The sequence below is a fragment of the Giraffa tippelskirchi genome, chromosome 6 (genome assembly GCF_054371585.1).
Source record: "Giraffa tippelskirchi isolate mGirTip1 chromosome 6, T2T-mGirTip1v1.2.pri, whole genome shotgun sequence".
NCBI classification, from domain to species: Eukaryota; Metazoa; Chordata; class Mammalia; order Artiodactyla; family Giraffidae; genus Giraffa; species Giraffa tippelskirchi.
Genome location: NC_137280.1, coordinates 98,390,080 through 98,414,038, shown reverse-complemented (window position 1 = coordinate 98,414,038; position 23,959 = coordinate 98,390,080). Strand labels below are relative to the sequence as shown.

The 23,959-nt window shown below is 48.8% G+C and overlaps 1 protein-coding gene across 38 annotated transcripts in view; it reads right to left on the bottom strand.

Moving 5' to 3' along the window:
• Positions 1-890: 890 nt before the first annotated feature.
• P4HA2 (prolyl 4-hydroxylase subunit alpha 2) overlaps positions 891-23,959 on the bottom strand; it is a 70,884-nt gene continuing 47,815 nt past the window's right edge. For 18 of the 38 annotated variants that reach the window (XM_081500162.1, XM_081500140.1, XM_081500145.1 and 15 more), the window contains 13 exons: positions 23,706-23,802; positions 23,260-23,411; positions 19,954-20,091; positions 16,498-16,737; positions 15,075-15,268; positions 14,117-14,293; positions 10,738-10,808; positions 10,399-10,498; positions 6,559-6,612; positions 6,081-6,140; positions 4,159-4,227; positions 3,670-3,766; positions 891-1,351 (listed from right to left, as the gene is read on the bottom strand). In XM_081500162.1, coding sequence (XP_081356288.1) covers positions 1,281-1,351; positions 3,670-3,766; positions 4,159-4,227; positions 6,081-6,140; positions 6,559-6,612; positions 10,399-10,498; positions 10,738-10,808; positions 14,117-14,293; positions 15,075-15,268; positions 16,498-16,737; positions 19,954-20,091; positions 23,260-23,411; positions 23,706-23,797 — 1,515 coding nt within the window. In that variant the 5' untranslated portion in view covers positions 23,798-23,802 and the 3' untranslated portion in view covers positions 891-1,280. Of the gene's footprint in view, positions 1,352-3,669; positions 3,767-4,158; positions 4,228-5,965; positions 6,032-6,080; positions 6,141-6,558; positions 6,613-10,398; positions 10,499-10,737; positions 10,809-14,116; positions 14,294-15,074; positions 15,269-16,497; positions 16,738-19,953; positions 20,092-23,259; positions 23,412-23,705; positions 23,924-23,959 lie in introns of those variants that run through there. The other 20 variants (XM_081500155.1, XM_081500129.1, XM_081500135.1 and 17 more) reach the window with 4 other exon arrangements.

The following is a 23,959-nucleotide window of genomic DNA, read 5'->3' as shown; positions in this document are numbered from 1 at the left end:
GGATACGTGACGTGTCAGGTTGAAGACCCACCTACTGAGAGTCAGCATTTCCGCTTCTAGGTATATATTCTAAAATATGTGTTTATTTGCACCAGAAATCACATATAAAAATGCAACAGCAGCCTTATTAATAAAAGACTGAAACCAATTCAAATGTCTATCAACAGTGTAGTAGTATATCATGGTACTGTCCTATGATAGATGCTAATAAGACTGAACTACACAAATTAACATAAACTACAGCTTCACAGCAACATGAATGAATCCTACAAACAACTATCAAATAAAAGAAGCCAAACACCCCCTAAAATATACTCTTGATTCCACTACAAAAAGTTCAAAATCAAGGGAAACAAAATAACTACTATTTATTTAGGGATATAGACCTGGATAGTAAAACTACAAGGAAAAGCAAAGGCATAACTACCACAGATCACTTGACAGTGGTTACCACTGAGGTACTTGGGGCAGGTCAGTGATATGATCACAGAGGGGCTCAGGGGCTCCTGAGGTATAAGTTTGAAAATCTCTTCTCTAACCCAGCTGATGGTGACATGGGTCTTCATGCTCTCTTCATAGTCTTTAAACTGTACATCTATGTATCACAACCAACTCCGTGTGTATGTCTCAAAATTTTAAATTAAGAAATTTCAAATTATAACAGCATCACAACAATGAATATACATGGTCTCTATGTTCTCTGAGATGCAAGGAGACTGTCTCTCTCACTTTCCAGAAAGAACACTGAAACTTAGTGGAAAAATAAGTGTTGAAACCTGGTCTGGAACATCAGGGTTTGCCTCTCAAGTATTGATTATCCAGATTCATTATCCAAATGGTGAACTTGGTAAAAGCTCCCCATATTAAAAAACATACTCCAAGTAAGGCTCTTTAAGGCTTCTGGCAGGGACATTTTATTTTTGGTTAAAGCCACATTAATAGAAATTCCATAAAAACAAGCATGTAAACAAGGTATCAACTTTGGTTCACTGAAACATCTCACACCTAAAGCATCTGAGGTACAAAAGCACCTTGCTAGGTGCAGACCACCTGACTCTACTCCAACCCTACCCGAGCATCCAGAGATAGCATAGGCTGGCCAGAGAGGCTGGGACCCAGGTCATCCAGGACCTTCCCTAGGCCACTCTCTACTCCATACAAAACATTCACGCCTCCAGAGACCCGCCTGATGGGACTGGAACATAGACAGGAGTCTGTCACATTGAACTTGAAGACAACATGAACTGTGGGGCCAGGAAGGCGAAGGGCAGAAAGTGATGTCAGTCAACTTCTGTCGATCCACACGGCCTCAAGAATTCCTGTCCTCGTTCATGGAACCACTTATTGGAGACTGTGAACAGAGAGAAAGTATGTTACAATCCTGTTGATTAGTTTAGCAGCCAAAATTAATGATTCCTTCATGATGACTCCTACACTAGGCCTGGGAATCAGACATGAGTAAGACTTGGCTTCAGGCATCAGGTTGCTCATGATCTGGTAAGGAAAACAGATAATTGTACAAAAGTCTGTCAGTGGCACAAGATATATGTGTGTAGGCTGCCACAGAAACAGAACTAAAGAGAGTTTAACCATGTGGGGGAAGAGGAAACCCTAGGCTGGGAAAGGAAGCTGAACAGGAGTTATCCAGGGGAGAAGATGGACAGAGCAGGTGGTTCCTATACCAAGGGGGTCTGGGAATGGATGAGAAAGAGAGCGAGGCATGATCCACACTGGTGTGTATCAAGGACCCCAACAAGCTTGGCACTACTGGAATGTGGTGGGTGGGAAGTGAGATGGAAGAGACGAGGAAGCCTGTCAGGACTATAGCAGGCCCGGAGTCGACCTCAGGGGCTCTGGGCCAGCAGATCAGTCCTGTGTGTTGTGGGTAGCAGGGAAGCAGAGCTGGTGCTGGCACTGTCACCTGAAGTTGTGTCTTAAATGCTCACAAACCATGGTTTTCATTTCATAGACTCATAATGAATTTAGAAAATTGCTTTTAATGTACGAATGAAGTCATCATACTTTTAAAATACACTTTGTGATAATTAAATAATACATGTACTTAGTTGAAAAAATCAAATTGTTCTACAAGGCTTATAATGATAAATAGCAATCTCCTACCTATCCCTTCCCACCACCAATCCCCACTTCCACTGAACATTTAACTCCTTTGTCTCCTCTGATATTTATCCTCATTTTTCTAAATAACATAATGTTATTCCTTGACTTTCAACTTTAGATCTTGTATGTTGATAGTCTACCATGGAAGATGGGAGCTTTGGAATTTTCTTAAAATGCACCTTTCCCCTTCCTATCCCCCAATATAGTTATATCACAAGTTCTAGTTAAATTAATATTCAATATTTACATTATTATGTAATGTAAATATTACTCACACTTGAGCTACCTAATAGATTATACAGCTGACCCTTGAACAACACATTTGAACTGGGCAAGTCCACTTATATACATGGGTTTTTTAAAAGATTTATCATTTTATTTTTAAAATTAAATTAATTTTTTGCTGCACTGGGTCTTCACTGCTGTGCGTGGGCTTTCTCTAGTTGTGGCAAGGGGGGTGCTACTCTCTAGTTGTGGTGTGTGGGTTTCTCACTGCGGTGGCTTCTCTTGTTGAGGAGCACAGACTCTAGGTACATGGGCTTTAGTAGCTGTAGCATGTGGAATCTTCCTGGACCAGGGATCAAACCTGTGTCCCCTGCATTGGCAGCCAGACTCTTAACCACTGGACCACCAGGGAAGTCCTATTTTTTTCAATAGTAAATATTACAGTACTGCATGATCCACAATTGTATGAATTTGTAAATGTAGAACCTTGGATGTGGAGGAACCGCATATACGGAGGGCCAACTATAAATTACACATGGATTTTCAACTGTGTAGAGGGTCGGCACCCCAACCCCTGCTTTATTCAAGGGTCAACTGTATTTCCTTTCTGGTACAACTTTTTTCTTTTTTCTTATTTTCTTTCTCATTTGCTTAATTTTCTGTGAACTTATCGCTATTTATCCCTATAACTCTCCAAGAGGGCTATAAATTCATCTCTTTGTGATCACTTCCTATCACATCCTGCTTCAAGCCTCTCCATGACTCACCACAGCTGCTTCCAAAACAAAGCTCAACTTTCAGCCTCCATAGTTTGATTTCAGCCTCAAGCCTCATTTCTCAGTCCCTGTGCCACAAGCCTCCCCTTGCGCAAGAGACAGAGGCAGCTGGTCCCCACACCTATGATGTTGATTTTAGCCTGAGCCTTGTTGCACGTAGGCTTTGCTTGCCTGAGACACCTTTTCCTCTTTCTGTTTCCACTTCTCCCCACTGTGACCTCAGAACCCTTGCCAGAGTCCACTCTTCTGGGAGCCATCCTGGACCTAGGATGCCTGTATAGCTATTCTTCCTTAGGGCTTCCTTAGCTCTCTAGGCACCTCTGAAAGTGTTCCCAACCAAATGTCTTAGCACATAACCAGCTGAGTGGACAGCTAGCATGGCTGGGTGGGACTACTGGTTATCAAGCAAAAACAAACACAAAACCCCAAAATCTCCAAAAGGGAGACAGTTTTGACTCTGAAAATTCAGCAGCGAGTATCTCTCAGTTCAGAGTCTCAGGCTGACCACCAGAGCCCAGAGGCCACCACCACAACTTAAGCCACTCACCCCACTTGCAGCCCACAAGCACGGGGCAGGCAGCATGTCTTGTTCGGTAGTCACCTTCCCCACTCCGCAGGAGGTTGTACCAGAATACAGCTGTGCCCTGGAGAGAGAAAGCCTGTCATACAACACCCTTAGATACTGGGCTCAAGAATCTGATGCTGAGTACCACAGAGCCCCCTCTGAGCAGAAACACTCTCACTCTCCTGCGTTCAGGGGCACAGGACTCTGGGACTCCAGCGTAGAGAAGTTCCCCAGAAAGCTCCTACCCTTCATGGTGGGGTAGATACTGAAAATCCCACCTGGCCCTCAAAGAATTTCCCTCTCCATTCCGTCTCCCAAGGTGAAGGCCTAGACCACAGGTCAGGGTTCAGGCAGGAAAGGGCTAAGGTCCCTGAAAGTGATAGTCAAGCAAGCCAGGGAACTGGACTAGGAGACAGGAATGAGGTCTGGGCCCTGCACTTCAACTTTTGACCCCCAAGAACCAGAACTTACCTTCTTAGGCCAAATTGCAGCCCCCAGATCAGGAAAGACGGTGGCACCACCAGCTTCTACATCACTCATCTGGGAATACAAGACACAGAGCTTGGCCCTTCTACTCAATACTCTCAGAGCAACTGAGCCACAAAGGACGTGATAAAGTATGTGGATTGTCCTCCTGTGAGCATCAGTAGCTCCACCACCAGCCCTCTGGCCAAGAAAGGCTCTTCCCACACCCTGCCCCTCCCTAAACCCTGCTTAATCTGAGTGGTTCATCAGGACAGTCTCATGCCATGGAGAGATGTAGGCCTAAGGAGACCCATACCCTGGCTGTCCTCGAATGGGAAAAATCTGAGTCTGTACTGGGAAAATGCCTGACCGACCCCCACCTCCTTTCTTCTCATCCAAGTTGGCCCTTGCCTAAGCCAGTGTGCCCTGTGAGCTGCCCTGACCAGGAGCTCCCTGTGGCTTCTGTCACCATTGGTGGTCCCAACTGTGAACTGTTTCTCTGGCTTGAGTAACTTGCAGCTCTAGTCAGACCCTCACCTTCCCACAACAGCCACCCTCCCAGGGCCAGCTAGGGTACTGTGTCTCCAGAGGGCCTGCTTCTCCCGCAGTAAAACCTCAAGCTAAATGGAATACAATTTCCATAGCAGCAAGGCTGCACTCATGCCCACAGAGCTCAGCTCATGCCCAAAGCACTACTTCTTTCTCATCTGGCTCTCTTAATTCAAGTTTTTTGCCTATAAGGTAATAAAACGTAGAGCTAAAATATTTCCACAGGACACATACTAGACAGACTGAAGGGCACCCAACAGAAGAATGGTAAATGAGTAAAATGAAAACCCTTGATGGCTTCCCACCAGAGTGAGGATCAAATCCAGGCTCTTTACTAAAACCTGAAGGCCCTGGCAGTCTCACCAGCCTCTCCCTCTAGCCACCCCAGATTAATACACTATCTCTGAGACACACCACCCTTTTTTCTCTTTTTCCAACATCCCAAGTTCCTTCCCTTTTCCAGGCCTCCACACATTCTCCTCTCTACCAGAAATCATGTTCTACCAACAAATTTCCACTCAACCTTTAAGTCTCAACTGACATGTTACTTCTCAAGGGAGGCTTTCTCAGAACCTCAACTCTGCATTACTTCTTCAAAGGACTTATCGCTATGGTAACCAAACAATTACCTCTCCTATGTCTAAAGTAAGTCTTTCATATTAGACCATAAGCCCAAGAGAAACCACGCATGTCCTGCTCACTAGCACATTTATAGCAGTCCCCAGCACATAATAACCACACAATAAAACTTAAACAAGACACCAAAGGGGAAAATGGACACAGGGTTCTGTCTCTAAGTTACTTCTATGCCTCTTTAGGGCTACCTCTTTCAGCTAAGAGGAGAGGAAACTGTTCCTCATGTGAGAGGTAAACCTAACTGTGGCTGCAGTACAGGCAGCAGGTGGGAGGCAGGCAGGCCACTGAGCTCCAGGAAAATGAAGGCAGCTTCATCTAAGAGCACCTCCACGCTACCTCCTTACTCTGACGCCAAGCAGAGACCTCTCCAGGACACCCATCCCCAAAGTCCAGACTAGCGCTGGGCCCATCAAAAAGGAGCCAGGGATGTAAATCACAGGAGTTGGGAGAAGCACACAAATGGAAACACGGGGCAACACTCTACTCCAGCCAAGAAGGGTGCTGAGGGCCAGGAGGACCCAGCCATTGAGCAACAGCTGGTGGTATTGGCTCTGATGGGAGCACATTTAAGAGAGCACTCTGGACCCAGGCTCCCCTTAAGCCCACACAATGCAGGCGTCATACTTACGTAGTTTAAGAACGTGGCCACACGATTCCCCGTCCCTAAACGCTTGAAAGCATCTTGCTCATCTTTCTATAAAATTAAGTGAGAGCACACAGGTGGGCCTGTACCCAATACTTACATAGTTAAGAAACGTCGCTAACCTATTCCCCTCCGTTTTGAGGCCGCTGTCAAAAGGTCGCTGCAATAGACAACAACTTTCACCCAAGTTTGCAACTGACTTCCCCCGCCACCCACAGAACTGGGGCCAAAAAGGTCGAGGGAAGGTACTAAGGGGGGGCTCCATACACAGGCCTGGACCAGGGGCCAAAGTCGCAAAGGAAATCGTGGCTGGGCATGGAGGAGAAGGGGCAGGAAAGAGTTCACAGAGACCTAGTGATGTCCTCTGCTTCAGAGTCAGGGCAAAGAATGGCAGGGTTGGGTCAGGGGGACCATTTCCAACATCACAGGGGGAACAGCTGGGCCGCACTTGGCTCTGGACTTGGGCTTCTCTAGTAACGAACAGTGGGCCCTGGTGAGGTGGGGGGCTAAGGTGAAGGCTACAGCCTTCTCAAATCAGCTAGAGCAGGGCCTTTGAAAAAACCTGAGTGGGATCTTACCCTGGAGAAGTCAAAATGTGGCTCGTACTGTCCTCCCATTCCATAATTAGCAACCTGGTAGGAAATAACAGCATTGGACTTTGTCAGCAGCAGGAACCACCTTGAAGCAGCCCATCTCTCCAGGTAACAACCAGAACCCCGAGGAGCAGCCTCTCTGAGGAGGGCAGCTATGCCCTGCCAGTTTGGGCAGAACAAATGCTGCAAACAGGTCTACAGTTGTGTCCAAGAGGAAGGGTGCAGCACAAATGTGGTTTCCCAGAAAGGACATGATGGGCAAGCTGCAGGTGGCCACTGTGGAGAAGCTCCAGCCCTTGAGGGACACGTGAATGGCAGCAGAGGGAGCCCTCCTTCAGGCAGGCCATGATTATTTGCAAGATAATGAAGTGGTAATCCAGAAGAATGCCAACAATAAATTCAGAATTGGTTTGTGAGGGGGAGGGGTCTTTTTTCTTTTTAATACTAGTTTGGGAGCTACTCAGTGCCTGGCCATGCTCCTGCCACCTCTGTCACCACGTCCCAGAAACTCATCTTGGTCAGGCTGAACAGGACAGACAAATCCCACCCCATCTCACAGTGGTCCACTGCATGGAATACTTCTGCACCCAAGTGCAGCAGCAGGGCCTGGGCGGCTGGCTGCACGGGGCCCAAAACTGCTGCTCTATCTCAGTGCCCCCAGTGGAGCCTGAACCCAGACCAGGGCCTGAGCCACCTCAGGTATCACTAATTGGATCTGAAGTCATAAACACCTTTGTGAACAGTTTACCAGCACAATATAAGTTCTAAGTCACAATGGTTATTTTTGCTTCAGTAGCTAGATGAGAGACGAAGTTCAAGATGAAATGCAGAATCTGACATGAAAGCTGATGTACCAAATGGTACCACCAATGTCCATCTGGGAACACTTGGCTACTGTCTTAATGAAACCATAAACACTTTGAGGATTCAACTATTAGTCCTCAGAAAATTGGTTTCATATAAACTTTTTGGTGATTCTAAGAGTCAGGAGAGAGATGCTGCAAAACTGGCAATAATGCCATCTAGGAACAGGATGGAAAGAGAGGGAGGATGGGCTTTACACGAGAGAAAATCCTCCTTTTGGAGTAGAAAACAGTATTTATTGAATGTGATGAAATGCAGATTTGGGGCAAAATGTTTTCAATATCCATAAAAATAAAAACATTGATAAGGAGAATCAGAATCAGTGGCTGAAAATATCCTGTCACACACTGCTCTGGCCTTCAAGTGTCCCACACCAAAAATACTATCAACAGTGCAAGGAGGCCTAGTTCAGCAGGTGACCCTGAGACTGAAGGTGCATGTAAGGAGAGAAGTGCCAGAGAAGTTGATTAAGTGATATTACAAATGCTTTTTCTTTGGATCCACTACAGCCAAGAACTTGAAGAAAACTTTAAACATGACTGTGATCAGTTTGCCAGTGCATTCAGGAAAGTTCACTCGCTGCTTGTTGCTGGAGGTGCAAGGTATGACTGCATTTTCCAACACTCCCACTTGTTGGATGGAGTGCTTAAACTTTTACTACCTGGGGATAATGAAAGAAGCTGTATTGTTACAGGTGGCTCATCTTTTAGCAGTTTTGAGAATCACATTTGATCATGGTGTTCAGGCTACTGTACCTATACTATTCAATACCATCCCCAAATAGTACAAGTGCCATGGGAACTTCTGGATGTGCAGCCATCAGAATCACCATCTGGGAAACTCCAGGCCCCACACTCATACCTTACATAACAAGAAGCTGTACATCAAAACTGATTCCTGAGAGGAGGTATTCATTGGTCACAAAAGTATTAAGAGTCAGTCTGTTGAAAGATGTGGGTATTTACGATACGGAGGTCAGAGTAAAGGGGAAAAAAATGGTTAGAAATCACTTTTTTGGTGAGACTGAGAAACCGAGTCAGCAGCGTCTTCTATCTTCAGGAATTCTGGCAATGCAGAATCTCTTCCACTCTCAGATAGGCTCTCATCCAATTCAAAAGAAAGCCTCGATTGCCCTTTCTTCCAAATGATCTAAAGCAAACACATCAACTACAGATGAGAGTGTCAACAGACAGCAGAAGAACCAGTTCCTTTCCAGAAGCCTGTAATGCTCCCATGGGGACCCTGGTGGGAAGGCTCTCACTGGTGCCTAGGCACATATCACACTGTGTGGAATGAGCACTGGGAGACAGGTTCTGAAACCTAGTTTCCTATCTCCTGTCCGTGTAGGATCAAAGCTTTGAACAACACTGGCTGGCAAAGAAAATGCCAAGACAGTTCCTAGAGAATGAAAGCAAACAAAAATGGTCTTCCAGAAGACCCTGGCCATAAAAGCCCATACACTGGGAGTTGTGGCATTCAAAGCCCATTTATCAACTGAGTTACAACATTATAAGAGGTCAGTTAAGATGAAGCCAGGACAAAGCTGCTGTCTTCTGGGGGTTGCATGTGACATAGAGTACAGCCTGGAAGTCAGCCAGGAGAGCAACAGGGGTACAGGCCTTGTACACCCTTTTCAGCCTCTTGGTCCAGGGTATGGAGTCAGCAACCAAATAAAACATCATCCTCAGTAAGGGCCATGATGGTCCTAACACTGGCTCTGATTTGCAGGAAGCAATGGTAGATGTCTTAACAACAACACAAAACCTGTTCCAGGAAGGTATGAATCACAACCACACCAACAGGAATGCACTTGGGGCATGGAGACCCTATCGCTCTTGAAAGGGGTGTGCTTGCCCACGTAACAGGGGAGTGGGAGATGTGGCAGAAGTCCTCTCTCGATGCGCCTGTCTGCAGATCTTACCTAAAAATTAGACTTACAAACTCAACACTAAGCTCAGTGGAACTGAAAAAATTACATAAAATGTTCACAAGACTGTAAGACAATCAGCATGCTTAAAAAAAAAAAACAAAAAACCATTCTGGTAGACTTCACACAAATCCATAAAGACAACCTTCAAAATTGGTTTTGGTCGCTGACCCAGCTATGGAGTGGGGAATGAGTGTTGATTTGCTTGGATGTGTCCAGGCAAAAGTTCAGAGAATATTTTCCAAGTGATCTCAGTTCAATATTCTACTGAGAGCTATGGTTGATCAGTTAAAGTGAGAGAACCTTAAATACACAGAACCTCTGGCCAAACAGATCCAGGAGACTCGAGAAAAATGCCAGTGACACTTTTCTGGCAGTGTCTCAGGGCATCACTTTACAGCAGAATTCAGAATCTGGGATGTTCAGAAGGGAGCGTGCCCAGTGCTGATTTGAACTCAACAGAACAGAGGACACATTAGTAGGAGCTCTGCCCATAATGTTCAGTATGATGCTGCCATGTCTCTTCACCTCTGAAATAAAAAGCAGAAAGCCAGGGTCCCATGGAATTACTTAAAATGGAGTATTTCATCTTCACCATCCAACCAGTCTAGGCCTCTTACTGCTGAAGTATTACGGAACATTTTACCTCCAAGTGCACTTGACTAAGACTCAGAACCATACCTCTGAATATATTCACAGCTCTTAGAGGTGTCCCTGGAACAATTCAGGATTTCAGCTTCTGTAGTCAAGATGACGTAAATGGGCCTGCCACACCCACCAACGATCCCTAGCACCTAGTGTGATACTTGGGCACAGAGAAGATATTCAGTTGACATTTGGGAACACTAACTGTTGAATGCCAGTGGGCATACTTAATTCTGGCTTCCCAATAGGAGGCCACTCCATTCTCGTGGATCCTGTAGTCATACAGTTTTTTTGGGCAAGCCGCCCTAGGCCCAGCCCTGAGCACCCTGAGAGATGATCTAGCTAGAAACACTCCCTTCCCAACTCCAGGGCCCAGGAACAAGCCATACCTGCAACAATTCTGCAGTCTTCACTGTTAGCCCTGTGATGTGCTGCATCCGCAAATTCACCCGAGCCACAACAGGGTCATCGTCCTCCTCCAGCCAGGAGCTACACCAAAACAAGAGGGAGAGACAAGAAGAAGGGCAAAGCAGGCTTAGATGAGGTCCTACACTCTCCCTGGCCTCAGGCCAGCACTGAAGCCAGCACAGAGTGAAAGCTCCACGTAGGCAGGTGCGGGCGCCAGCAGGGAGGGCAACCACCCAAGCCACCCGCCCTCAGTAGGAACTGGGAGGCCCCGGAGTTGGGGCTTGAGTAGCCATCCCTCCACCACCATCACCTTTGCTAACCTTTTGGAAACCCTGTAGCTGGCGACAGTGAGCACACCTGTCTTGGGATCACGAACAGTGGCTCGTGCAAGCTGGAAGGCAGGAAGAAAGGGTACACTTATCATTCTTTGCCTTGAGTGTTTTCCTGGAGAGACTGGGACCTGATCTGCCAATCAGACCAGGAAGGGAAGGAGCTCTGCAGGTAGTGGCTCTAGCCAAGGCCCCTTGATCCTGCAAGCCAGGCCAAGGCAGTGGTCTCCAAATTCCTGTTCTGCTGTCAGAGCCTGGCCACTGCCCACCCCTGCTCCCTCCCAGGTCCATGCTGTCTGCAGAATTATGCCTATGGAGTCTGTTTAGTCCATTCACCCATCTGCCTGAACAGCCCCTTTCTCCTCAGGCCCACACACCACACCTGCCCACCCCTGGCTGCTCCCACCACATTCAGACTGTGCTGCTGTCCCTCAGTCTCAGTCTTGCATGCTCCTCTCAACACTGTCAAGTCCACTGTCCTTCTGAACCTCAGCAACCTCCTCTGCCCAGAAACCTACCCAAACACTCTCCTACTGCACAGCCCCTGCTGGCCTCCCACTGCACAAGGAACAAAAACAGAAGGCACAGTTTTCACTCCCTTGGGAGCTTTGCAAGGTCAGAAGATAGAGTCAGGAAAGCAATCTACAAGCAGCAATAAGTGAACGGCTGCTGGAAGCCACCCACCTCCACATGCTCACTCATAGTAACATGTACGCACCTCACCTATCTCATATCCCCCAGTTTCCACAGACTGGTGCAGTGATACTCCCAGGAAGGGCCTGTTGCCTGAAGCCAGCCCCCCATGCTCCAGCTGTGGACTGTCTTAACTAGTGCTTACTCATGTGCCTAGCACAATGCCGGGTGACCAAGACCTGGCCACTATCCTCACACAACTCAGTCAGGTGGGAAGGCAGAAAATCAGCTGGGTAGTCATAGCACAGCATGTAGAAGCTGGGAAAGGGGAAGCTCAGTGTCTGGGGGAGCACAGTCTGCAGGGTCAAAACTGGTTTCCTAAGAGGATGATGGAGGAACCACCTAGCTGAGATTTGGATGGTAAGCAGGAGTTAGCCAGGCAGGAGAACATTACAGAAACAGGGAAGGAAGAGCACCGCAGGGACCCAGAGATGAAAATGGATGTGGCAATGACTGTGGATTAGAAGTGAGAGGGAAGAGATGAGAACAGGCTGAGGAGGCAAGAGAGGGTTGAGCTGGATGTAACCTGTGACCAGTGAGAAGCAGGGAAGGGACACCACAACCTGAGTATAAGAAGGATCACTGTGGATACATCATAAAGGGTTGACTAAGGAGGGGTCAAAGCAGGAACAAGGAGGCCAGTGAGGATGTCAGAGAGAGGTCAGGGCAAGAGGTGGCAGAAGGGATGGAGGGGGTGGATGGACCAGAAGGCTGGCCAACCTGGACAGGTGCTGCTGCAGCACATTTGGGTAAGACCCACTGTGCCCAGAATGGAGGGCTTTCCTGAGATCCCACCTACTGTTCTTTCCTGATGACAACTGCAGCTGTGACTAGATCCCATCCAAACAAGTGAACCACAGCACCGGCCTGGGTTCCCACAGGGAGGCTCTGGGCAGCTGTGCTCTGCTCCCATGGACAGACAGAGCTATTTTGAAGGCAGGCCACAGACCCGCAGGCAGCTGCCAAGCATTCCCCACAGGCTAAGTTAAGCTCATGGGCCCTACTTCAAAGCCAGGATAGCATCTGTCCCTCACAGGCTCCAGAAAGGAGAGGTCCGCCTGTAATAGCCAACATGTTTGACTCTTCACGGGGCTTTTATTCAAAGACTAGCTTTCCCAGCCACTCTCCTCTTCAGCCACACTCATGTGCACACATGCACCCAACATGAACATACACCCACACAGAACAATGTTTCTGCCTTGGTCAGAGGGACAAGGGAGGAATCTCTCAGGAGGGTCTGGTACCACAGTGCCTCCCTCACCTGACAGCCAAGAAAGAAGTTTTCTTTCCTGCAGGAATTTGCAGCTGGTCCAGGGAATGGAAGAGTGGGGGTCTGTGGTCCCCATTCTCCACACATACTCCAGACCCTCCCTCAGCAATATCAGTGACACTAACAACTGGCTCTGAGCCCTGGAGGTTCTAGTACCTCAAAGCAAGGTTGTTCCAAGATGCAGTCCAGGGCCCAGGATGGGAACCTATCTTAGGTCTCTCCAGGAGTGCTGGCCTCCTGGTCTCGACAGTTCTCTTAGAAGTAGAGCAATAGAGGATCTCCAGCTAACTCCTCACTCCTGATCACCAGTGACAGGAGAAGGGTGGGGACATGGCAGCAAGCAGTTCTCTTTGAATGATGTCAAATGGGAGAAATTTTTTATGAACTAGAAATAGAAGAATACTTTTGTAACATGATGACATATATACAAAACCAACAGCCAACTTGCACACTTACCAGTGAAATACCAAAGGCATGTCTAGGAAATTCAGAAACAAGACAAAGATTCCTATTATAAAAACGCTCTAAAAGCTCTGGACAATTCAACAAGACAACAGAAACAGAACTATAATGACTAGGAAGGAGAAAGCAAAATTTTTCTAATTTGCAGGTGCTAGTACTGTATGGACAACCTAAGATAATTAGCCAAAAACCAAAAGAATAAGAAATGAGTTCAACCACTAGCTGTGATCTGCACTGAGTCTATTTCCTTGTGGGTAAAATGAAGATGATGACAGAGTCTGCTGAACAGACACAGCAGTTAACACATGTTAAGGACTTAGAATAGGGCCTGCCACACTTCAGAACTCAGTACACATTAGCTATTATGATGAAATATATTTTTACAATTGACAGTTTAGCTTATGATGGTAAGCTAATTTAATAATGTAACCAGTAAAATCATAATGATGAAAGAAACAAAGTGAAGCTACAATAACAATAACAACAACAACAAATTGCCTAGGAATAAATTTAACAAGAGAAGTGCCGGGCTTATGTGAAGAAAATATTTAAAGGTGTGAATAAACAGAGAGACCCAGCGTGCTGCTAGATGAGAAGACAGTCCTGCAGAGATACTTATGCTCCCCCAAGTCAATCACTTCTTCACAGCCCTAATCAGGAGCTCCACAGGACCTAGCCTGGCAGTACCCCATGGCATACTTCCTAAACACTCACCCACACAGCAGCCACCAACCTGCCCAGGGTGCCCTTATTTCCCACCCTTGTCTGTCCACATTGGTTCCCTCCGTGGACCATGACTCCTCAAGGTCAAATCAAGTCTGCAGTACCTTAGTACCCGACAGTGGACTCATGCAAGACATCAGCAGAGGCCACCTGGGTGAGCAACCAAACTGCCCCATGGCACCTGGACTAAGTGGCCTGACAAGGAACGGCGGAGACACCTACTTTGGGTTTCGCAATCTCCTTGATCCTCTCGATTTCCTCGTCAGACATGACGTCGTAGTACCTGACGATGTGTGGGCTGTCCCACTCATCCTCCTCTTTGAAGGGGGCGATGAGCAGCTGCGGCACCCTGTTGCCATGGTGATACCTACAGAAGAGCCTCTTCTGCCTTCGGGGGGTCTGGGGAACACAGAACAACAGGCCCTGAACTGAGTGAGTCCTCACCCTCAGTCCCAGACTAGCTGGCTGCAGACACGGGTCTCAAACCCCATGTCCAGCAGTCACTCCCTCCCACCTCACCAGACAAGAAAACAAAACCCCCTCAGTTTGGCTGGCATGAAATGATACCCCACAAATCATGCAGAGGTTCTCCTCTTCCAAGAATACCTCATTTGACAAGTCCTGTGGCAGGGTGTAATTCCTGACCCTTCTCACAGAGACGTGAGTAGGTGAGGAGGGCTGGGGCAGGGAACACACCTTTCTAGACAGAAGAGCCAGCGGGAGCAAGCAGACACTGGCACGGAGAAGGCTAACAGACTGACTCACATCTGCGCCTCTGTGAGGAAGCATCGGGGTCCCAGGGCTCTCCAAGGCCACTTATACCACATACCAAGCTCTAGCAACTGTCTTGTCTTTGCTAGACATCATGACTTCCGTTGGGGCCCAAGGCACATCAAGTCCCATGGGTTTTCTTAGAACAGTGAGTCAAGCAGAAGCTGGCCTCTTGGGATGGGGAGGGGTGCTCAGCAACAACTCAGAGAACTGAAACCCTGCCTGGGACCTCGGGGAAGACAAGCTTCCTATCCTGTACCTCAGAGAATATCCACATGTCAGCCTCAGCAGATACTACCAAGAATTGAGAAAACCACCTACAGACAAAGTGACATCTTCCTCACATCTGTCTGTCCAGAGCTGAAATCTAGGTCCACTGCCTGGGCCCTGACCCATCCACGTGTCTCACCAGTTTGACACCCTCCCCACGACAGAGGCTCTCGTAGACATCCCTCTCGGGCAGGTAGTCCACAGGCCTCTCGTATATGCCTTGCTGGGCTGCGAGCTCAGCTTCTGTGTGATTCGATAACATTTTTTCTCTTTCTTCTTCCAACAACCGTTCAAAGTAGTGCAGATTCCCTCCAGCTCGTTCATGGCTCGGGTCTACAAAAGGAAAGAACATGAAGGAAGAGGAAACCACAAACATCTGTTAGGTCATTTAGAGAAATTATTCTGTAAGCGGTTTTCTCTCCCAGCGGCTCACTTGCACGCAGCATTCTGGCTTCCACAGCACCTAAGCGGGGTTTGCTGGTCATAGAGGAAAAGCCAACAGAGGTTCTCTCCACTCTGGTCAGAGATGAGAAAGGAGCAACAAAGCGGGGGGTGGAGGGGATGCTGAGCCACCGATGCAGATCTCCTCTCAGACTTCCCTAGAAATCCTGAGGACACGGGTCCAGAGAAGCAGTCCAGAGTTCTGCCTCCTCCTCCCAACTTGGCTGTGTGCTAGCTTCATCTGTGCCCTAGAGTCCATCTGTTCCATTACTGGTAAGCGCATCACGCCCTGACCACAGCGAGAAGGCAGGCTGAAACACCAGCAACAAGAACAGCCACATGACACTCCCACGGCTTTGTCCTATGGGTCTCACGACACGAAGGAGCAAGCCTGGCAGGATTACTGAGCCGCCCCTCAGATGAGGAAACTGAAGCCCAAAGATGTAAGGAAATTAACGTGAGGTTATTCAGAGGAGGAATCCAGGTGACCCGACTCCCTGTCCAAGGCTCTTACTAACATGACAGAGTCTACAAAGCTCTCTTCCCACATCCGTCTAACAGACATACACACTAGCTGGCCTCAGACTCAAGACCAATGAAAAGCAGCAGCAGCAAAAGGAAGTCTTTGTTGGCCAGTGAAATCCCAAACTATGATATCCCAAATGTTAATAAGAGGAGGAACAAATAGGTTCTTGAGACACAGTGCTTCTGATCTCCTTCAGTCTATCACCACAACACACTTAAATGACCAAAGCCATGGCAAGTTCATCAGTTAGACCTCAGGCCTCTAATAACATGTTAGGTCACTGTCACTGCAGCAACCATGAAATACAGCCTGTCTCTCGAGCTATTGTGGGTGTAATAAAGGCTCCACTCTACAGAGCAGCAGATACACTGCAACCCTGGATTCCCATTTATAAATGGAATAGAAATCTATGTGCAGGCCTGAGTGTATCCATTAGTGACCGGGCAAGGGCTAAGGCTAGAACTGAGATAGGTAAAGAGCAAGCTGGCAGCTAGCCTGGGCCTGAAAGCAGCAAAGGATTGGTCACCATCTAGGCAACTGGTCAGACTGGCTTGGTCCCTGAAAGCAGCCACCCCGTCCCCCAGAGCCTCCTTACCAAGGGAGAGCAGGCGGCGGGTGAGCTCCACAGCACGGTGCAGGTCACCCAACTGGAAGACGGCGTAGCTCAGATAGTCCAGCACCTGGGCCTTGGATGTGGTGGCCTCCTCCCCAGCATCAAGCTGCTTTAGTACCTGTTCCATCCACAGCACCGTGTGGTAATAGTCGCCTTCATTGTAGGCTGAGCGGCCCATCCCAAAGCAGTCGTCCACACTCAGCACAGCCTGGTACTTGGTTCCTGCAGCCGGAGAGGCACGTAGTCAGGCTCCAAAGGGCCTCTGGGTTAGGGAAAGAGATTTCCCCCATTGTGGGAGCCTGGGTCCCTGGCGGGGGGGGGGGCAGGGGCATCACCCCAGCAGAGGCGCACTAGGATTTCAGACCACACACCTCCAAGGGCCATGAGTACAGAAAGCACAGCCATGCTGGCCCTGCCTCCGGCTGGGGTGCACAGCCTATCTCCTAACCTCAGACTCCCCTCTTTCCAAGGGGGAAGGGGCCTTTGTTATGGAAGAGCCCAGGACGCCCAAGAAGTAGTGTTCAGGAGAGTATAAAGGTCCTGTGAGCCACACAGGAGATGTCTGCGAGGCAGCTGGCCATTTGAGACTGGAAGTTTAGAAAAAATAACTTGAATATAAAAAACAGAACTGAAGTGGCAGGCAAAGCCATGGATGAAGATAAATGCTTCCAGAAATAGTCAGGAAAGAGAGACACGGTAGTTGAGGCCAGGGCCCCAGAGGCCACCTGTACAGAAACGATGGAGTGAATAACACTGAGAAGTACCTAAGAGGTAGAAGCAACAGGGAACAGGAGTGGTGGGACAGATGCCAAGGGAGGTCAAGAAATAAGACCGCAATGCCAGCTTTGACCACTAGATGGTGCGGCCCTTCAAAGTGAAAGTGTTAAGTTAACTCAGTCCTGTCCCACTCTGTAACTCCACGGACTGTAGCCGCCAGGCTCCTCTGTCCATGGAATTCTCCAGGGAAGAATATTGGAGTGGGTAGCCATTCGCTTCTCCAGGGGGTTTTCCCAACCCAGGGATTGAACCCAGGTCTCTCACACTGCAGACAGATTCTGTACCGTCAGAGCCACCAGGGTGGGGCCCTTGGTAAAGGGCAATTCAGCAGGTCCTCTGACCATAGGTCACCTGCTGTTGGTTCACGCTGGAAGTGACCATGAAGAGAGTTTCAAGTCAAGAAGGAGATGTGGTGTGTAAGCTATGGGGAGATGCAGGGTTTAAGCTGTGACCCTCCTGGAAAGCAAAGGAACCTCCCTACAAAACCATTAATAGCAACCCAGGCATGGCTGACCATGAAGAGTTGCCTCAGAGTGGGCTCTTTCTGCCTGATGTCCAAGATGTCCAGAATGAAACCCCTGCTTCCATGGGTTTGCTTCAGGGGCTGCTCACCAGGATGGCTCAGGAACAGACAATGTAGGACAGGATAGGAAAATGGGGGAAATAAACACCAGACAGAGTTAGCAGGAAGACCACAGATGGGAGAAGGGAGGCATCCTTGAGTCCTTGTTCACTCTGCATGAACCTCCACAGATCTCTGGCCCTGTAGGTGCAGGAACTCAACACTGATGGAGGCAGCATAACACAGGTGATTGGGTTGGACAAAGCAGGGTCTATGTGGGCCTACCTATGGCACCAAACAGCTGTGTGACTATGGGCAAGTTATTTAGCCTCTCTGATTCTTAGTCTGTTACCTCTAAAAAGAGATAATGCCATCAATTTTAGAGGACTTGTGCCAAGAATTCAAGAAGACGATGTCACATGAAAATGTCTCCTATGAGTCCTCTGAGTGTAATGAACAGTAGCTATTACCATATGTCTCACAGATACCAAGAATGTCAAGAATGGCTCCCAAACATTCAGTATCTTTCCCAGAAACTAGTGTGAAAGTCTGCTCTCTGGAGAGTGCTCTCAGGAGAACACCAGTTGGGCCATAAAGGTAAACCTGCAGAGTCTGTGGAATGAACAAAGAAGCCAAGCAGTGGTGAAGCTTAGTACAACAGGCAAGGAGGCCAGGGAGATGGTACCACGCAGGACCGCAAAGACCACATGTTAAGAGGAATTTGGATTTAGCCCTAAAAGTAAAGCACTGTGAACAGGCTCCCCTGGAGAAGGTGCTTAGGCAGATACCAGGTAGGAACAGCACCCTGGGGAACAACTCCCATCCACCCCTCACTGCCCCTCCAGGATACACACGGGGTTGTTACTGAATGTTAAGGATCAATGCCTGGCTGTGGCTCCTTCTTCCCACCAACCATTCTCATAGCTATAGGGTGAATGGATCCCGCAGGTGCCCCAAGCCACCTTCTCTCTCTGGTCTCCTGGCCTTGATCCAAAATCTGATTGAGTGAGGATTAAGGAGACTTCCCCAATCTTCCTGTTGGCTCCCTGGGCTTTCCAGTACCAAGGCTCCAGGCTCTGACCAGCCAACAACACAGTTCCTCCCTCTCCCACACACTATGCCTCCTATAGAGTCCCCACGGGTGAGATAGCCTCCAAGATCTACCCGAGTCTAACTGAATCCCTGGGTTTATTGCCCTTTAATAGCCACCAAACCCCAACACATCTTCTTATAAACATACTGAGGCAGCCAGTTGAATTGAAACAGGGCCTGTAAAAGAAATGAGAGAGAGAAGTGCCAAAAGAGAAACAGCTGAGATCAGTGTCCCAGAATTCAAAGGAGGGGAGAATATCAGGAAGAATCGGGCAATTAATATGCTGAACGCTAGTGAAAAGCTAAAGAACATTCAGCCTGAAAGCTGTCTACTGGCTTTACCATCCAAGTGGCCCCTGGTGATCTTGCAGGGGCAGGAGGAGGCCAGACTTTGCGTGTTCAGGAGGACATAGGAACCAAGGAAACAGGAAAAGAGTGTAGATGACTATCCAGCTGCCTAACCAGGAGGGAGAAGAGATCAATCAGCAGCAGAGACTCAAAGGGGCCTGGGATCCTGAGGCAGGGGTATGTAAGATGAGCAAGAACAGAGGTTTCTAAGATGAGCTCAGGGGGAAGAGTCCGAGAGGTGGACACAGAAGAAACAGGAGCAGAGACTGTAACTGAGGGCACACAGGCCATGGGACAAGTTCCAAGATCAGTCCTGGGCAAGAGGGCCCTGGTGGGTGGGAACAGAAGTGGGCCTGGATACAGACCTGAGTGGTACTCTGGAGACACAGGCCAAGGAGGTCCTGAGCGGCAGCCTTGGCATTCCCTGAGCTGAGAGAGGGGAGGCCTGGGCTGGAGGGAGGTGGGGGGGGAGGGGCTGAGCGGAGGCAGCTGTCACGGGCTAGGGGACTGGCACCAACCGGAAACAAAAGAGAGAACCACTGCCAGAGGTGACGGCGCACCTGAGGGTAGAGACCACAAGTCAGCAGTGGCTCCGACCCTGTCCAGACACCATAGTAGACACACACGCTGGACAGGCTGTGTCTGGAGTGGTGAGTTACCTGGAAGTTCCCCTTTGGAAATTGTATCTGGGTCCAGTTTGTATGTGTCCTGAAGTCTCATCAAGGCCTTGGCAGCTCCTGTTTCATCTTCATCAGTGGGGAAGAACTGTCGCTGCACCGACAGGTTTGCAATAAAATCTTCCAAAGGAGAGAGTGAGAACAAAAGGTTACCTCCATCCAGGGACAGAATTTTTACCTGGAACCAGACAGGCACTCACAGGAGGGTCTCTGGCTAGTGCAATTCCTTGCCCCCTCTCTTGAGGGCCATTTCACCTTCCTCCAGGAAGCCCTTCCTAGTGGCTCCAGTTCAAGGAGACCTCTCCTTTCTTACTCCTCACTGTACTGTGCTGCTCATCTGAACTGAACAGAAAGGCCCCCTCATACTAATTAACATGTGGGAGTCTGAGAGTCTTGGATCCAAAGCATTCAGACAGACCTGGTGGAAAGAGAAGGAACAGAGAGGGTAACTGACTGGGACACAGGAAAAGACTAAGGGAGGACTTGCTGACCACTCAGCAGAAAACAAATCACATGGTAAACCTTGATCTAGGATTATCAAGCTGGCCAGGTAATCACAGACTCCGGCCCACATCTCAGATGGATGAGCCCAAGGGACAGAAGAGAGCCCAGCTGGCCACTCATTACTGACCACTGGTCCTAATCATCCAGAAAGATAATGATGACAGTCCTGGAGGTGTATGGTGCTATCCCCTCACCGAGATTAGGGATCAGAGGATCATCTGAGCAGGCCATGTACTGAGGTGGGCCGCACGTGCCCTATTGTGCATGATTCCCCTGCCAGACCACATCAGCCTGCTCTCCTTACTAGGATAATTCCTGCCACTCCGACTCACATTGAGCTCAGGGCATGAGCTCCCTGACTGTGGTGCTCAAGATCACAGCCCGGAGTCTGAGACAGCCCTAACCACAGAAGCAACCAAGGAAGCTATTTTGTGAGTCCAAGACCCAGCTGTAAAGCAAGATATATATCTGCAATCTCAGGACTCCAACTGGGGGCCAGGCTCTCCCATGCTGATTTAGGGGCTTCGATTGTGCTCCAGAGCTGAGAATTGGAAGGGGAACTCCAAGGCCATTTCTTTTCCAGCCTCTTCCCACAGCACCCACAACCTCAGGCACAAACATCCACTTCTAGCCATGCCTAAGGACCCAGGAGCCAAGATGCTGCAACCCTGTCTCCTTCATGGCTGCATGGTCAGGGACACTAAGAGTTTACAATCCAGAGAGAAAAAATGCTTTCCAGAAAAAGCCACATTTTAGTGTTATCTCCCTGCCTCCCCACTCCACATTTCAGGGGCAAGAACCCTGAAAGAAGGAGGTAAAAACAACCTATTGCTCTCTGGGATTGTCCTATCTCCCTCTGGGTAATTATAAGGTTTTCCAAAGAAACCAGATGTTGATGGTGGGGGCTGGGTATGGAGAACAAGACTGGAGAGCAGGAGATCATCTGGGCGGGCTTATTCTCCTGCGGTGCAGGCAGAAAGGCCAGTTCTGAGCTACAGGCCCAGGCTGGGAGGCAGGGTCTGGGAAAGACAGCCACGGCTTCTGGAGGCAGTGAGCTCACCAGGCACAGCTCCAGCCTGGCTGAGTTCCCCAATCCCTCCCTAGAGGCCACTCTGCTCCCAGCCAAGCCAAGCCCAGCCCAGTCTGGCCACATGGGCTAAAACGCCTCAGCTTGAGAGACAACGAATCTGAAGTTAATCAGCACTTCCAACTCAGGGAGGAGAGGCAGTGAGTCCAGGGGGGCTGGGCCCAAGGCTGGAATTGGAAGGGCCCACCTCCAGGCCTGCCCCACCATCTGCTGCTGAGAGGAAAATATTAGAGCACAGAAAGTACTATCATAGTAAAAGCACTAAGCAGAGTTGAAGTTTAAAAAACAAAAAAAGTTCATACTCTGACCTGCAAATCCCACTTATGGGAATTGATCATAAGAAAATAGTCAGAGGTGGGCAGAAAGATAGGAGTAAGATTGCTGAAAACTTGGCAACAATTCCATGTCCACTGACAACCATTTTTACACTACATCAGTGTGACGTATTACTGCTGCTGCTGCTGCTAAGTCACTTCAGTCATGTCCAACTCTGTGCGACCCCGTAGACGGCAGCCCACCAGGCTCCCCCTTCCCTGGGATTCTCCATGCAAGGACACTGGAGTGGGGTGCCATTTCCTTCTCCAACGCATGAAAGTGAAAAGTGAAAGTGAAGTCGCTCAGTCGTGTCCGACTCTTAGCGACCCCGTGGACTGCAGCCTACCAGGCTCCTCTGTCCATGGGATTTTCTAGGCAAGAGTACTGGAGTGGGTTGACATATTACTGAGCCAGACATTAAAATTATGTGGCAGAAGAACATTTAAAAAACATACACAGCAGCTGAAAAATTCAGGAAAACAGTATAAGCTTATGTCACAAATCTGCCAATGGATATGTCTTCTTTCTAAAAGATATGAATGGGAATGAACTTAAAGGAGGCCCACGCCCCCACCCAGAGAAGGCAATGGCATCCCACTCCAGTACTCTTGCCTGGAAAATCCCATGGATGGAGGAGCCTGGTAGGCTGCAGTCCATGGGGTTGTGAAGAGTCGGACACAACTGAGCCAATTTCACACATTGGAGAAGGAAATGGCAACCCACTCCAGTGTTCTTGCCTGGAGAATCCCAGGGACGGCGGAGCCTGGTGGGCTGCCGTCTGTGGGGTTGCACAGAGTCGGACACGACTGAAGTGACTTAGCAGCACGCCCCCACCACTTAGCCCACTTAACCTTTGTTAATTCATTTGGTCCCTCAAACATTCCCTGGTATGGTTCCATTTTATACACGTGTAAAAAAGACTAGAATTTTAATAGTGATTATCATCGGGCAATTGGATTAAAAACTGCAGTTTTCTTATATGATTGTTTTTGTTTTCCAACTTACCTAGAAAAATGTATTACTAAAGCATAACGAAAAAAAAGTCACTACCTTCCACCCCAAAAGGGACACCAAAACACTAGAAAAAGGCAAGAACTGATTTTTTTTTGGCCATGCTATGTGACATGCAGATTCTTAGCTCCCTGACCAGGGATCCAACCCATGTCCCCCTGCAGCAGAAGCACAGAATCCTAACCACTGGACCACCAGCGAATTTCCAAGAACTGATTATTATTAATATCACAATTGAAAGCAAGGAGAGCCAATCGCCAGGTCCCCACAGAGATAAGAGCCACGGAACTGGCAGCTGCTATTCCCACACGCCACAGGCGCAAGCCCAGGGACACACCAGCTCACGAAACCACCGGCTCACAGTCCCTCACCTGCGGCCGAGTTCTGCAGGACAAGGTCCTCCAGCGCAGGCCAGTCCGTGTTTAGCCGCTTCACCAGTTTATAGGCATTCACAGGGTGGGCCAGGTAGCCCTCAGGGTCAGCAGCCGACTTGCTGGTCAGGGCTTCCATTTTGTCGGCCCAGCTGTGGAACCACAGAAGAAGGTAGACTAACACACCCATTCGCATAGTTCTTGACCTAGGGTAATTTTCCTGGTGAGATTCAGGGGATCTCTATCCAGAAAGGAAAAAGCAGCGATCCTCAGCCCACATATTTAGCTACTCTGGGGGACTGGCATGAAGTAAACTCCAGGCCAGGCCCATACTGCCCCCTCAAGGGCTTCCTCTTATGGGCACCCTGGGTGGGTTCCTGGTGGGGGCTCCTGCCACCCTGCCACCTTGGCTCAGGATGGCTGTGGGGACTTAGGACACCAGACACCTCTTAATCTTGGAGAGCTTGGCTTCCTCCACCAGGATGTACTCCTTCAGGGACTGCACTAGGTCCTTCTCTGCATAAATCAGGTCTGTCATGTGTCCTGCAAGGGAGAGATAAAAGGGCCAGTAAGAAGTGGATGAGGGACATCCAGCTCCCAACCTTGAGGCAAAAAACATCAGCACAGAGGCAAGCTGGGCCAGGCACATGTCAGCTCTCTTGGGGTCATGAGGACCTAGGGTTAAAGGAGGCCTAGGCAC